The sequence below is a fragment of the Carcharodon carcharias genome, chromosome 24 (genome assembly GCF_017639515.1).
Source record: "Carcharodon carcharias isolate sCarCar2 chromosome 24, sCarCar2.pri, whole genome shotgun sequence".
NCBI lineage: Eukaryota > Metazoa > Chordata > Chondrichthyes > Lamniformes > Lamnidae > Carcharodon > Carcharodon carcharias.
Window position 1 is genome coordinate 682,712 of NC_054490.1, and position 17,019 is coordinate 699,730.

Genomic DNA, 17,019 nt, shown 5'->3' on the forward strand with positions numbered 1-17,019 from the left:
TCCCAATGTGATACGGAGACCGGAACTGTGTACAGTAACTCCCAGAGTGATACAGAGACAGGAACTGTGTACAGTAACTCCCAGTGTGATACGGAGACCGGAACTGTGGACAGTGACTCCCAGTGTGATTCGGAGACCGGAACTGTGCACAGTGACTCCCAGTGTGATACAGAGACAGGAACTGTGCACAGTAACTCCCAGTGTGATACGGAGACTGGAACTGTGCACAGTGACTCCCAGTGTGTTACAGAGACTGGAACTGTGCACAGTGACTCCCAGTGTGATACAGAGACTGGAACTGTGCACAGTGACCCCAGTGTGATACAGAGACCGGAATTGTGCACAGTGACTCCCAGTGTGATACAGAGACAGGAACTGTGCACAGTAACTCCCAGTGTGATACGGAGACTGGAACTGTGCACAATGACTCCCAGTGTGATACGGAGACAGGAACTATGCACAGTAACGCCCAGTGTGATATGGAGAACAGAACAGTGCACAGTGACTCCCAGTGTGATACGGAGACCTGAACTGTGCACAGTAACTCCCAGTGTGATTCGGAGACCGGAACTGTGCACAGTAACTCCCAGTGTGATACGTAGACAGGAACTGTGCACAGTGACTCCCGGTGTGATACAGAGACAGGAACTGTGCACAGTAACTCCCAGTGTGATACGGAGACTGGAACTGTGCATAGTGACTCCCGGTGTGATACAGAGACAGGAACTGTGCACAGTAACTCCCAAAGTGATACAGAGACCGGAACTGTGCACAGTAACTCACAGTGTGATACGGAGACTGGAACTGTGCACAGTAACTCCCAGTGAGATACGGAGACCGGAACTGTGCACAGTGACTCCCAGTGTGATTAGAGACCGGAACTGTGCACAGTGACTCCCAGTGTGTTACGGTGACCGGAACTGTGCACAGTAACTCCCAGTGTGATATGGAGACTGGAACTGTGCACAGTGACTCCCAGTGTGATACGGAGACAGGAACTGTGCACAGTGACTCCCAGTGTGATACGGAGACAGGAACTGTGCACAGTGACTCCCAGTGTGATACGGAGACCGGAACTGTGTACAGTAACTCCCAGAGTGATACAGAGACAGGAACTGTGCACAGTGACTCCCAGTGTGATACGGAGACTGGAACAGTGCACAGTGACTCCCAATGTGATACGGAGACCGGAACTGTGTACAGTAACTCCCAGTGTGATACAGATTCCGGAACTGGGCACAGTAACTCCCAGTGTGATAGGGAGACCGGAACTGTGCACAGTGACTCCCAGTGTGATACGGAGACCGGAACTGTGCACAGTGACTCCCAGTGTGATTCGGAGACCGGAACTGTGCACAGTAATTCCCAGTGTGATACAGAGACAGGAACTGTGCACAGTAACTCCCAGTGTGATACGGAGACTGGAACTGTGCACAGTGACTCCCAGTGTGTTACAGAGACTGGAACTGTGCACAGTGACTCCCAGTGTGATACGGAGACCGGAATTGTGCACAGTGACTCCCAGTGCGATACAGAGACAGGAACAGTGCACAGTAACTCCCAGTGTGTTACGGAGACTGGAACTGTGCACAATGACTCCCAGTGTGATACGGAGACAGCAACTATGCACAGTAACTCCCAGTGTGATACGTAGACAGGAACTGGGCACAGTGACTCCCGGTGTGATACAGAGACAGGAACTGTGCATAGTGACTCCCGGTGTGATACAGAGACAGGAACTGTGCACAGTAACTCCCAGTGTGATACGTAGACAGGAACTGGGCACAGTGACTCCCGGTGTGATACAGAGACAGGAACTGTGCATAGTGACTCCCGGTGTGATACAGAGACAGGAACTGTGCATAGTGACTCCCGGTGTGATACGGAGACTGGAACTGTGCATAGTGACTCCCGGTGTGATACAGAGACAGGAACTGTGCACAGTAACTCCCAGTGTGATACAGAGACCGGAACTGTGCATAGTGACTCCCGGTGTGATACAGAGACAGGAACTGTGCACAGTAACTCACAGTGTGATAGGGAGTCCGGAACTGTGTACAGTAACTCCCAGTGTGATACGGAGACCAGAACTGTGCACAGTGACTCCCAGTGTGATACGGAGACCTGAACTGTGCACAGTAACTCCCAGTGTGATTCGGAGACCGGAACTGTGCACAGTATCTCCCAGTGTGATACGTAGACAGGAACTGGGCACAGTGACTCCCGGTGTGATACAGAGACAGGAACTGTGCACAGTAACTCCCAGTGTGATACGGAGACTGGAACTGTGCATAGTGACTCCCGGTGTGATACAGAGACAGGAACTGTGCACAGTAACTCCCAGTGTGATACGGAGACCAGAACTGTGCACAGTGACTCCCAGTGTGATACGGAGACTGGAACAGTGCACAGTGACTCCCAGTGTGATTCGGAGACCAGAACTGTGCACAGTAACTCCCAGTGTGATACGGAGACAGGAACTGTGCACAGTGATTCCCAGTGTGATACGGAGACCGGAACTGTGCACAGTAACTCCCAGAGTGATACAGAGACAGGAACTGTGCACAGTGACTCCCAGTGTGTTACGGAGACTGGAACTGTGCACAATGACTCCCAGTGTGATACAGAGACTGGAACTGTGCACAGTGACTCCCAGTGTGATTCAGAGACCGGCACTGTGCACAGTGACTCCCAGTGTGATACAGAGACAAGAACTGTGCACAGTAACTCCCAGTGTGATACGGAGATTGGAACTGTGCACAGTGATTCCTGGTGTGATACTGAGACAGGAACTGTGCACAGTAACTCCCAGTGTGATACAGAGACCGGAACTGTGCACAGTAACTCACAGTGTGATAGGGAGTCCGGAACTGTGTACAGTAACTCCCAGTGTGATACGGAGTCCGGAACTGTGCACAGGAACTCCCAATGTGATACGAAGACCGGAACTCTGCAGAGTAACTCCCAGTGAGATACGGAGACCGGAACTGTGCACAGTGACTCCAGTGTGATACGGAGGCAAGAACTGTGCACAGTAACTCCCAGTGTGATACAGAGACCGGAACTGTGCACAGTGACTCCCAGTGTGATTCGGAGACCGGAACTGTGCACAGTAATTGCCAGTGTGATGCAGAGACAGGGACTGTGCACAGTAACTCCCAGTGTGATACGGAGACTGGAACTGTGCACAGTGACTCCCAGTGTGTTACAGAGACTGGAACTGTGCACAATGGCCCCCAGTGTGATACAGAGACCGGAACTGTGCACAGTGACTCCCAGTGTGATACGGAGACCGGAATTGTGCACAGTGACTCCCAGTGTGATACAGAGACAGGAACTGTGCACAGTGACTCCCAGTGCGATACAGAGACAGGAACAGTGCACAGTAACTCCCAGTGTGTTACGGAGACTGGAACTGTGCACAATGACTCCCAGTGTGATACAGAGACAGGAACTGTGCACAGTGACTCCCAGTGTGATACGGAGACAGGAACTATGCACAGTAACTCCCAGTGTGATACGGAGACCAGAACAGTGCACAGTGACTCCCAGTGTGATACGGAGACCTGAACTGTGCACAGTAACTCCCAGTGTGATTCGGAGACCGGAACTGTGCACAGTGACTCCCAGTGTGATTCGGAGACCGGAACTGTGCACAGTGACTTCCAGTGTGATTCGGAGACCGGAACTGTGCACAGTAACTCCCAGTGTGATACGTAGACAGGAACTATGCACAGTGACTCCCGGTGTGATACAGAGACAGGAACTGTGCACAGTAAGTCCCAATGTGATACGGAGACTGGAACTGTGCATAGTGACTCCCGGTGTGATACAGAGACCGGAACTGTGCACAGTAACTCACAGTGTGATAGGGAGTCCGGAACTGTGCACTGTGACTCCCAGTGTGATACGGAGACTGGAACTGTGCACAGTAACTCCCAGTGTGTTACGGAGACTGGAACTGTGCACAATGACTCCCAGTGTGATACAGAGACCGGAACTGTGCACAGTGACTCCCAGTGTGATTCGGAGACCGGAACTGTGCACAGTAACTCCCAGTGTGAAACGTAGACCGGAACTGTGCACAGTGACTCCCAGTGTGATACAGAGACAGGAACTGTGCACAGTAGCTCCCAGTGTGTTACGGAGACTGGAATTGTGCACAATGACTCCCAGTGTGATACAGAGACCGGAACTGTGCACAGTGACTCCCAGTGTGATACGGAGACAGGAACTGTGCACAGTGACTCCCAGTGTGATTCGGAGACCAGAACTGTGCACAGTAACTCCCAGTGTGATACGTAGACCGGAACTGTGCACAGTAACACCCAGTGTGATACAGAGACAGGAACTGTGCACAGTGACTTCCAGAGTGATACAGATTCCGGAACTGTGCACAGTGACTCCCAGTATGATACAGAGACCGGAACTATGCACAGTAACTCCCAGTGTCATCCAGAGACCGGAACTGTGCACAGTGACTCCCAGTGTGTTACGGTGACCGGAACTGTGCACAGTAACTCCCAGTGTGATACGGAGACAGGAACTGTGCACAGTGATTCCCAGTGTGATACGGAGACCGGAACTGTGCACAGTAACTCCCAGAGTGATACAGAGACAGGAACTGTGCACAGTGACTCCCAGTGTATTACGGAGACTGGAACTGTGCACAATGACTCCCAGTGTGATACAGAGACCGGAACTGTGCACAGTAACTCCCAGTGTGAAACGTAGACCGGAACTGTGCACAGTGACTCCCAGTGTGATACAGAGACAGGAACTGTGCACACTGACTCCCAGTGTGTTACGGAGACTGGAACTGTGCACAATGACTCCCAGTGTGATATAGAGACCGGAACTGTGCACTGTGACTCCCAGTGTGATACGGAGACCGGAACTGTGCACAGTAACTCCCAGTGTGATTCGGAGACAGGAACTGTGCACAGTGACTCCCAGTGTGATTCGGAGACCGGAACTGTGCACAGTGACTCCCAGTGTGATACGGAGACAAGAACTGTGCACAGTGAATCCCAGTGTGATTCAGAGACCGGAACTGTGCACAGTGACTCCCAGTGTGAAACGTAGACCGGAACTGTGCACAGTGACTCCCAGTGTGATACAGAGACAGGAACTGTGCACAGTAAGTCCCAGTGTGTTACGGAGGCTGGAACTGTGCACAATGACTCCCAGTGTGATACAGAGACCGGAACTGTGCACAGTGACTCCCAGTGTGATTCGGAGACCGGAACTGTGCACAGTAACTCCCAGTGTGATACGTAGACAGGAACTGTGCACAGTGATTCCCAGCATGATACAGAGACAGGAACTGTGCACAGTAACTCCCAGTGTGATACGGAGACTGGAACTGTGCACAGTGATTCCCGGTGTGATACTGAGACAGGAACTGTGCACAGTAACTCCCAGTGTGATACGGAGTCCGGAACTGTGCACAGTAACTCCCAGTGTGATACAGAGACCGGAACTGTGCACAGTGACTCCCAGTGTGATACGGAGTCCGGAACTGTGCACAGTAACTCCCAGTGTGATACGGAGACCGGAACTGTGCACAGTAACTCCCAGTGAGATACGGAGACCGGAACTGTGCACAGTGACTCCAGTGTGATACGGAGGCAAGAACTGTGCACAGTAACTCCCAGTGTGATACAGAGACAGGAACTGTGCACAGTGACTCCCATTGTGATTCGGAGACCGGAAGTGTGCACAGTGACTCCCAGTGTGATTCGGAGACCGGAACTGTGCACAGTGACTCCCAGTGTGATTCAGAGACAGGAACTGTGCACAGTAACTCCCAGTGTGATACGGAGACTGGAACTGTGCACAGTGACTCCCAGTGTGTTACGGAGACCGGAACTGTGCACAATGACTCCCAGTGTGAAACGTAGACCGGAACTGTGCACAGTGACTCCCAGTGTGATACAGAGACAGGAACTGTGCCCAGTAATTCCCAGTGTGTTACGGTGACTGGAACTGTGCACAATGACTCCCAGTGTGATACAGAGACCTGAACTATGGGACTGAGAGACACCAGTCAGTGTACAGATATCTCCCTGAGAGAGAGATGGACTGAGAGACACCAGTCAGTGTACAGATATCTCCCTGAGAGTGAGATGGGACTGAGAGACACGAGTAATTCACAGTTAGGGAGTAGGGAGGGAGTTCCAGGATTTTGTCCGTGTGGTGTAGGTACACCCACGGCGCTGTTAGGGAGGGAGTTCCAGGATTTTGTCCCTGTGTGGTGTAGGTACACCCACAGCGCTGTTAGGGAGGGTGTTCCAGGATTTTGTCCCCTGTGTGGTGTAGGTACACCCACGGCGCTGTTAGGGAGGGAGTTCCAGGATTTTGTCCCCGTGTGGTTAGGTACACCCACGGCGCTGTTAGGGATGGAGTTCCAGGATTTTGTCCGTTTGGTGTAGTTACACCCACAGCGCTGTTAGGGAGGGAGTTCCAGGATTTTGACCCCTGCGACAGTGAAGGAACAGCCGATATATTTCCACGTCGGGATGGTGAGTGACTCGGAGGGGAACTTCCAGGCGGTGGGTGTTCCCCATGTGTCTGCTGCCCTTGTCCTTCTAGATGGTAGAGGTTGTGGGTTTGGAAGGTGCTGTCGAAGGAGCCTTGGTGAGTTGCTGCAGTGCATCTTGTAGATGGTACACACGCTGCTGCTACTGTGCGTCGGTGGTGGAGGGAGTGAATGTTTGTGGATGGGGAGCCGATCAAGCGGGGCTGCTTTGTCCTGGATAGTTTCGAGCTTCTTGAGTGTTGTGGGAGCTGCAACCCATCCAGGCAAGTGGGGAGTATCCCATCACACTCCTGACTTGTGCCTTGTAGATGGTGGACAGGATTTGGGGGTGTCAGGAGGTGAGTGACTCTCCGCAGGATTCCCAGCCTCTGACCTGCTCTTGTAGCCACAGTATTTATATGGCTGGTCCCAGTTCAGTTTCTGGTCAATGGTAACCCCCAGGATGTTGATAGTGGGGGATTCAGTGATGGTGTTGCCATTGAATGACGAGGGGGCGATGGTTGGATTCTCTCTTGTTGGAGATGGTCATTGCCTGGTGTTTGTGTGGGGTGAATGTTACTTGCCACTTGTCAGCCCAAATCAGGATCGGGGGGCTGCTGGATGAACACTTGAGGGAGAGAGAGGAAACGAGGAATTTGTTGAGAGATGTGAGAGGGGGAAGGGGCTGGGAGGAGGTTCCTCTGGAGCAGAACCACCAGCAGGAAGCAGATGGGTCGAATGGCCTGGTGCTCGGGTCCCCGGCTGAGGGAGGGATGTGAACACGATGGTGTCTGAATGTGCGTCTGATTCCCCTTTCACTCCAGGAGAATGTTCCCAACTTTCCAAGTGAAGATCTTCGGGATGGACCCAACTGCAGATTATGTCCTCCTTGTGGACTTCATCTCGGCTGACGACAAGAGATATCGGTGGGTTCACATACCAAGGAGGGGACTGAGAGACACCAGTCAGAGTACAGATATCTCCCTGAGAGAGAGAGGGACTGAGAGACACCAGTCAGTGTACAGATATCTCCCTGAGAGAGAGAGAGACTGAGAGACACCAGTCAGTGTACAGATATCTCCCTGAGAGAGAGAGACTGAGAGACACCAGTCAGTGTACAGATATCTCCCTGAGAGAGAGGGACTGAGAGACACCAGTCAGTGTACAGATATCTCCCTGAGAGAGAGGGGGACTGAGAGACACCAGTCAGTGTACAGATATCTCCCTGAGAGAGAGGGACTGAGAGACAACAGTCAGTGTACAGATATCTCCCTGAGAGAGAGAGGGACTGAAAGACACCAGTCAGTGTATAGATATCTCCCTGAGAGAGAGAGGGGAATGAGAGACACCAGTCAGTGTACAGATATCTCCCTGAGAGAGAGGGGACTGAGAGACACCAGTCAGTGTACAGATATCTCCCTGAGAGAGAGGGGACTGAGAGACACCAGTCAGTGTACAGATATCTCCCTGAGAGAGAGGGGACTGAGAGACACCAGTCAGTGTACAGATATCTCCCTGAGAGAGGAGACTGAGAGACACCAGTCAGTGTACAGATATCTCCCTGAGAGAGAGGGGACTGAGAGACACCAGTCAGTGTACAGATATCTCCATGAGAGAGAGGGACTGAGAGACACCAGTCAGTGTACAGATATCTCCCTGAGAGAGAGAGAGACTGAGAGACACCAGTCAGTGTACAGATATCTCCCTTAGAGAGAGAGGGGATTGAGATACACCAGTCAGTGTACAGATATCTCCCTGAGAGAGAGAGGGGACCAAGAGACACCAGTCAGTGTACAGATATCTCACTGAGAGAGAGGGACTGAAAGACACCAGTCAGTGTACAGATATCTCCCTGAGAGAGAGGGACTGAAAGACACCAGTCAGTGTACATATATCTCCCTGAGAGAAAGAGCAGGGTCTGAGAGACACCAGTCAGTGTACAGATATCTCCCTGAGAGAGAAGGGGGACTGAGAGACACCAGTCAGTGTACAGATATCTCCCTGAGAGAGAGAGGGGACTGAGAGACACCAGTCAGTGTACAGATATCTCCCTGAGAGAGAGAGGGACTGAGAGACAGCAGTCATTGTACAGATATCTCCCTGAGAGAGAGGGACTGAAAGACACCAGTCAGTGTACAGATATCTCCCTGAGAGAGATAGGGGACTGAGTGACACCAGTCAGTGTATGGATATCTCCCTGAGAGAGAGGGGACTGAGAGACACCAGTCATTGTACAGATATCTCCCGGAGAGAGAGAGGGGACCAAGAGACACCACTCAGTGTACAGATATATCGCTGAGAGAAATAGGGGACTGAGAGACACCAGTGAGTGTACAGATATCTCCCTGTGAGAGAGGGGACTGAGAGATACCCGTCAATGTACAGATATCTCCCTGAGAGTGAGAGAGGGGACTGAGAAACACCAGTGAGTGTACAGATATCTCCCTGAGAGAGAGACGGGACTGAGAGACACCAGTAGGTGTACAGATATCTCCCTGAGAGAGAGAGGGGACTGAGAGACACCAGTCAGTGTACAGATATCTCCCTGAGAGAGAGAGGGGACTGAGAGACACCAGTCAGTGTACAGATATCTCCCTGAGAGAGAGATGGACTGAGAGACACCAGTCAGTGTACGGATATCTCACTGAGATAGAGGGGACTGAGAGACACCAGTCACTGGACAGATATCTCCCTGAGAGAGAGGGACTGAGAGACACCAGTCAGTGTACAGATATCTCCCTGAGAGAGATGGGACTGAGAGACACGAGTCAGTGTACAGATATCTCCCTGAGAGAAAGAGGGGACCAAGAGACACCACTCAGTGTATAGATATCTCCCTGAGAGAGAGAGGGACTGAGAGACACCAGTCAGTGTACAGATATCTCCCTGAGAGAGAGGGGACTGAGAGAAAACAGTCATTGTACAGATATCTCCCTGAGAGAGAGAGAGAGGTGACTGAGAGACACCAGTCATTGTACAGATATCTCCCTGAGAGGGAGAGAGAGGGGGACTGAGAGACACCAGTCAGTGTACAGATATCTCCCTGAGAGAGAGAGAGACTGAGAGACACCAGTCAGTGTACAGATATCTCCCTTAGAGAGAGAGGGGATTGAGATACACCAGTCAGTGTACAGATATCTCCCTGAGAGAGAGAGGGGACCAAGAGACACCAGTCAGTGTACAGATATCTCACTGAGAGAGAGAGGGACTGAGAGACACCAGTCAGTGTACAGATATCTCCCTGAGAGAGAGGGACTGAAAGACACCAGTCAGTGTACATATATCTCCCTGAGAGAAAGAGCAGGGTCTGAGAGACACCAGTCAGTGTACAGATATCTCCCTGAGAGAGAAGGGGGACTGAGAGACACCAGTCAGTGTACAGATATCTCCCTGAGAGAGATAGGGGACTGAGTGACACCAGTCAGTGTATGGATATCTCCCTGAGAGAGAGGGGACTGAGAGACACCAGTCATTGTACAGATATCTCCCGGAGAGAGAGAGGGGACCAAGAGACACCACTCAGTGTACAGATATATCGCTGAGAGAAATAGGGGACTGAGAGACACCAGTGAGTGTACAGATATCTCCCTGTGAGAGAGGGGACTGAGAGATACCCGTCAATGTACAGATATCTCCCTGAGAGTGAGAGAGGGGACTGAGAAACACCAGTGAGTGTACAGATATCTCCCTGAGAGAGAGACGGGACTGAGAGACACCAGTAGGTGTACAGATATCTCCCTGAGAGAGAGAGGGGACTGAGAGACACCAGTCAGTGTACAGATATCTCCCTGAGAGAGAGAGGGGACTGAGAGACACCAGTCAGTGTACAGATATCTCCCTGAGAGAGAGATGGACTGAGAGACACCAGTCAGTGTACGGATATCTCACTGAGATAGAGGGGACTGAGAGACACCAGTCACTGGACAGATATCTCCCTGAGAGAGAGGGACTGAGAGACACCAGTCAGTGTACAGATATCTCCCTGAGAGAGATGGGACTGAGAGACACGAGTCAGTGTACAGATATCTCCCTGAGAGAAAGAGGGGACCAAGAGACACCACTCAGTGTATAGATATCTCCCTGAGAGAGAGAGGGACTGAGAGACACCAGTCAGTGTACAGATATCTCCCTGAGAGAGAGGGGACTGAGAGAAAACAGTCATTGTACAGATATCTCCCTGAGAGAGAGAGAGAGGTGACTGAGAGACACCAGTCATTGTACAGATATCTCCCTGAGAGGGAGAGAGAGGGGGACTGAGAGACACCAGTCAGTGTACAGATATCTCCCTGAGAGAGAGGGGACTGAGAGACACCGGTCAGTGTACAGATATCTCCCTGAGAGAGAGAGGGACTGAGAGACACCAGTCAGTGTACAGATATCTCCCTGAGAGAGAGGGGACTGAGAGACACCAGTCAGTGTACAGATATCTCCCTGAGAGAGAGGGGACTGAGAAACACCAGAGTACAGATATCTCCCTGAGAGAGAGGGGACTGAGAAACACCAGTCAGTGTACAGATATCTCCCTGAGAGAGAGGAGACTGAGAGACACCAGTCAGTGTACAGATATCTCCCTGAGAGAGAGGGACTGAGAGACACCAGTCAGTGTACAGATATCTCCCTGAGAGAGAGAGGGACTGAGAGACACCAGTCAGTGTACAGATATCTCCCTGAGAGAGAGGGGACTGAGACACACCAGTCAGTGTACAGATATCTCCCTGAGAGAGAGAGGGAGGGGACTGAGAAACACCAGTCAGAGTACAGATATCTCCCTGAGCGAGAGGGGACTGAGAAACACCAGTCAGTGTACAGATATCTCCCTGAGAGAGAGGGAATGAGAGACATGAGTCAGTGTACAGATAACTCGCTGAGAGAGATGGGACTGAGAGACACCAGTCAGTGTACAGATATCTCCCAGAGAGAGAGAGACTGAGAGACACCAGTCAGTGTACAGATATCTCCCTGAGAGAGAGAGGGGACCAAGAGACACCAGTCAGTGTACAGATATCTCCCTGAGAGAGAGAGGGACTGAGAGACACCAGTCAGTGTACAGATATCACCCTCAGAGAGAGCGGGACTGAGAGACACCAATCAGTGTACAGATATCTCCCTGTGAGAGAGAGAGGGGAATGAGAGACACCAGTCAGTGTACAGATCTCTCCCTGAGAGAGAGAGGGACTGAGAGACACCAGTCAGTGTACAGATATCTCCCTGAGAGAGAGAGGGACTGAGAGACACCAGTCAGTGTACAGATATCACCCTCAGAGAGAGCGGGACTGAGAGACACCAATCAGTGTACAGATATCTCCCTGTGAGAGAGAGAGGGGAATGAGAGACACCAGTCAGTGTACAGATCTCTCCCTGAGAGAGAGAGGGACTGAGAGACACCAGTCAGTGTACAGATATCTCCCTGAGAGAGAGAGGGACTGAGAGACACCAACCAGTGTACAGATATCTCCCTGAGAGAGAGAGGGACTGAGAGACACCAGTCAGTGTACAGATATCTCCCTGAGAGAGAGGGGACTGAGAGACACCAGTCAGTGTTCAGATATCTCCCTTAGAGACTGGGACTGAGAGACACCAGTCAGTGTACGGATATCTCCCTGAGAGAGAGGGACTGAGAGACACCAGTCAGTGTACAGATATCTCCCTGAGAGAGAGAGAGGGACTGAGAGACACCGGTCAGTGTACAGATATCTCCCTGAGAGAGAGAGAGGGGACTGAGAGACACCAGTCAGTGTACAGATATCTCCCTGAGAGAGAGGGGACTGAGAGACACCAGTCAGTGTACAGATATCTCCCTGAGAGAGAGAGAGGACTGAGAGACACCAGTAAATGTACAGATATCTCCCTGTGAGAGGGGGACTGAGAGACACCAGTCAGTGTACAGATATCTCTCTGAGAGATAGGGGACTGAGTGACACCAGTCAGTGTATAGATATCTCCCTGAGAGATAGGGGACTGAGTGACACCAGTCAGTGTACAGATATCTCCCTGAGAGAGGGGGACTGAGAGGCACCAGTCATTGTACAGATATCTCCCTGAGAGAGAGGGGACTGACTGACAACAGTCAGTGTACAGATATCTCCCTGAGAGAGAGAGAGGCTCAGAGAGACACCAGTCAGTGTACAGATATCTCCCTTAGAGAGAGAGAGGCTCAGAGAGACACCAGTCAGTGTAAAGATATCTCACTGAGAGAGAGAGGGACTGAGAGACACCAATCAGTGTACAGATATCTCCCTGAGAGAGAGGGGACTGAGAGACACCAGTCAGTGTACAGATATCTCCCTGAGAGAGAGAGGCACTGAGAGACACCAATCAGTGTGCAGATATCTCCCTGAGAGAGAGAGGGACTGAGAGACACCAGTCAGTGTACAGATATCTCCCTGAGATAGAGGGGACTGAGAGATATCAGTCAGTGTACAGATATCTCCCTGAGAGAGAGGGAATGAGAGACATGAGTCAGTGTACAGATATCTCGCTGAGAGAGATGGGACTGAGAGACACCAGTCAGTGTACAGGTATCTCCCAGAGAGAGAGAGACTGAGAGACACCAGTCAGTGTGCAGATATCTCCCTGAGAGAGAGAGACTGAGAGACACCAGTCAGTGTACAGATATCTCCCTGAGAGAGAGAGTGGACCAAGAGACACCAGGCAGTGGACAGATATCTCCCTGAGAGAGAGAGGGACTGAGAGACAACAGTCAGTGTACAGATATCACCCTCAGAGAGAGCGGGACTGAGAGACACCAATCAGTGTACAGATATCTCCCTGAGAGAGAGAGAGGGGAATGAGAGACACCAGTCAGTGTACAGATCTCTCCCTGAGAGAGAGAGGGACTGAGAGACACCCGTCAGTGTACAGATATCTCCCTGAGAGAGAGAGGGACTGAGAGACACCAACCAGTGTACAGATATCTCCCTGAGAGAGAGAGGGACTGAGTGACACCAGTCAGTGTACAGATATCTCCCTGAGAGAGAGGGGACTGAGAGACACCAGTCAGTGTTCAGGTATCTCCCTTAGAGAGTGGGACTGAGAGACACCAGTCAGTGTACGGATATCTCCCTGAGAGAGAGGGACTGAGAGACACAAGTCAGTGTACAGATATCTCCCTGAGAGAGAGAGAGGGACTGAGAGACACCAGTCAGTGTACAGATATCTCCCTGAGAGAGAGAGAGGGGAATGAGAGACACCAGTCAGTGTACAGATATCTCCCTGAGAGAGAGAGGGGACTGAGAGACACCAGTCAGTGTACAGATATCTCCCTGAGAGAGAGGGGACTGAGAGACACCAGTCAGTGTACAGATATCTCCCTGAGAGAGAGAGAGGACTGAGAGACACCAGTAAATGTACAGATATCTCCCTGTGAGAGGGGGACTGAGAGACACCAGTCATTGCACAGATATCTCCCTGAGAGATAGGGGACTGAGTGACACCAGTCAGTGTACAGATATCTCCCTGAGAGAGGGGGACTGAGAGGCACCAGTCATTGTACAGATATCTCCCTGAGAGAGAGGGGACTGACTGACAACAGTCAGTGTACAGATATCACCCTGAGAGAGAGAGAGGCTCTGAGAGACACCAGTCAGTGTACAGATAACTCCCTGAGAGAGAGAGAGGGTCAGAGAGACAACAATCAGTGTACAGATATCTCCCTGAGAGAGAGGGGACTGAGAGACACCAGTCAGTGTACTGATATCTCACAGAGAGAGAAAGGGTCTGAGAGACACCAGTCAGTGTACAGATATCTCACTTAGAGAGAGAGGGACTGAGAGACACCAGTCAGTGTACAGATATCTCCCTGAGAGAGAGAGTGACTGAGAGACACCAATCAGTGTACAGATATCTCCCTGAGAGAGAGGGGACTGAGAGACACCAGTCAGTGTACAGATATCTCCCTGAGAGAGAGAGTGTCTGAGAGACACCAATCAGTGTACAGATATCTCCCTGAGAGAGAGGGGACTGAGAGACACCAGTCAGTGTACAGATATCTCCCTGAGAGAGAGAGGGACTGAGAGACACCAGTCAGTGTACAGATATCACCCTCAGAGAGAGCGGGAATGAGAGACAACAGTCAGTGTACAGATATCTCCCTGAGCGAGAGAGGGGACTGAGAGACACCAGTCAGTGTACAGATATCTCCCTGAGAGAGAGAGGGACTGAGAGACACCAGTCAGTGTACAGATATCTCCCTGAGAGCCAGAGGGACTGAGAGACAACAGTCAGTGTACAGATATCTCCCTGAGAGAGAGGGGACTGAGAGAAACCGGTAAGTGTACAGTTATCTCCCTGAGAGAGAGAAGGACTGAGAGACACCAGTCAGTGTACAGATATCTCCCTGCGAGAGAGCGGGGACTGAGAGACACCATTCAGTGTACAGATATCTCCCTGAGAGAGAGAGGGACTGAGAGACACCAGTCAGTGTACAGATATCACCCTCAGAGAAAGAGGGACTGAGAGACACCAGTCAGTGTACAGATATCTCCCTGAGAGAGAGAGGGACTGAGAGACACCAGTCATTATTCAGATATCACCCTCAGAGAGAGCTGGAATGAGAGACAACAGTCAGTGTACAGATATCTCCCTGAGCGAGAGAGGGGACTGAGAGACACCAGTCAGTGTACAGATATCTCCCTGAGAGAGAGGGGACTGAGAGACACCAGTCAGTGTACAGATATCTCCCTGAGAGAGAGGGGACTGAGAGACACCAGTCAGTGTACAGATATCTCCCTGAGAGAGAGGGGACTGAGAGACACCAGTCAGTGTACAGATATCTCCCTGAGAGAGAGAGGGACTGAGAGACACCAGTCAGTGTACAGATATCTCCCTGAGAGAGGGGGACTGAGAGACACCAGTCAGTGTACAGATATCTCCCTGAGAGAGAGGGGACTGAGAGACACCAGTCAGTGTACAGATATCTCCCTGAGAGAGAGAGGGACTGAGAGACACCAGTCAGTGTACAGATATCTCCCTGAGAGAGAGGGGGACTGAGAGACACCAGTCAGTGTACAGATATCTCCCTGAGAGAGAGGGGACTGAGAGACACCAGTCAGTGTACAGATATCTCCCTGAGAGGGAGAGGGGACTGAGAGACACCAGTCAGTGTACAGATATCTCCCAGAGAGGATGGGACTGAGAGACACCAGTCAGTGTACAGATATCTCCCTGAGAGGGTGGGACTGAGAGACACCAGTCAGTGTACAGATATCTCCCTGAGAGGGTGTGACTGAGAGACACCAGTCAGTGTACAGATATCTGCCAGAGAGGGTGGGACTGAGAGACACCAGTCAGTGTACAGATATCTCCCAGAGAGGGTGGGACTGAGAGACACCAGTCAGTGTACAGATATCTCCCTGAGAGGGTGGGACTGAGAGACACCAGTCAGTGTACAGATATCTCCCAGAGAGGGTGGGACAGAGAGACATCAGTCAGTGGACAGATATCTCCCAGAGAGGGTGGGACTGAGAGACAGCAGTCAGTGTACAGATACCTCCCAGAAAGGGTGGGACTGAGAGACACCAGTCAGTGTACAGATATCACCCTCAGAGAGAGCGGGACTGAGAGACACCAGTCAGTGTACAGATATCTCCCTGAGAGAGTGATGGGACTGAGAGACATGAGTCAGTGTACAGATATCTCCCTGAGAGAGTGAGGGGACCAAGAGACACCACTCAGTGTACAGATATCTCCCTGAGAGAGAGGGGACTGAGAGGCACCAGTCATTGTATAGATATCTCCCGGAGAGAGAGAGGGGACCAAGAGACACCGCTCAGTGTACAGATATCTCCCTGAGAGAGAGGGAATGAGAGACACCAGTCAGTGTACAGATATCTCCCTGAGAGAAATAGGGGACTGAGAGACACCAGTGAGTGTACAGATATCTCCCTGTGAGAGAGGGGACTGATTGATACCCGTCAATGTACAGATATCTCCCTGAGAGAGACAGAGGGGACTGAGAGACACCAGTTAGTGTACAGATATCTCCCTGAGAGAGAGAGGGACTGAGAGACACCAGTCAGTGTACAGATATCTCCCTGAGAGAGAGAGGGACTGAGAGAAACCAGTCAGTGTACAGATATCTCCCTGAGAGAGAGAGAGGGGACTGAAAGACACCAGTCATTGTACAGATATCTCCCTGAGAGAGAGACGGGACTGAGAGACACCAGTCAGTGTGCAGATATGTCCCTGAGAGAGAAAGAGAGGGACTGAGAGACACCAGTCAGTGTACAGATATCTCCCTGAGAGAGAGAGGGACTGAGAGACACCAGTCAGTGTACAGATATCTCCCTGAGAGAGAGAGAGGGGACTGAGAGACACCAGTCAGTGTACAGATATCTCCCTGAGAGAGAGAGGGACTGAGAGACACCAGTCAGTGTACAGATATCCCCCTGAGAGAGAGAGGGACTGAGAGACAACAGTCAGTGTACAGATATCTCCCTGAGAGAGAGGGGACTGAGAGACACCAGTCATTGTTCAGATATCACCCTCAGAGAGAGCGGGAC

The 17,019-nt window shown here is 51.4% G+C and overlaps 1 protein-coding gene across 1 annotated transcript in view; it reads left to right on the forward strand.

Annotated features, from left to right (window-relative positions):
* Positions 1 to 17,019, forward strand: part of LOC121269323 (T-box transcription factor TBX1-B-like) — a 72,988-nt gene that overhangs the window by 768 nt on the left and 55,201 nt on the right. Inside the window, exon 2 of the mRNA XM_041173876.1 lies at positions 7,345 to 7,446. Within this exon, the coding sequence (XP_041029810.1) occupies positions 7,345 to 7,446 (102 nt within the window). The remainder of the gene's footprint in view (positions 1 to 7,344; positions 7,447 to 17,019) is intronic.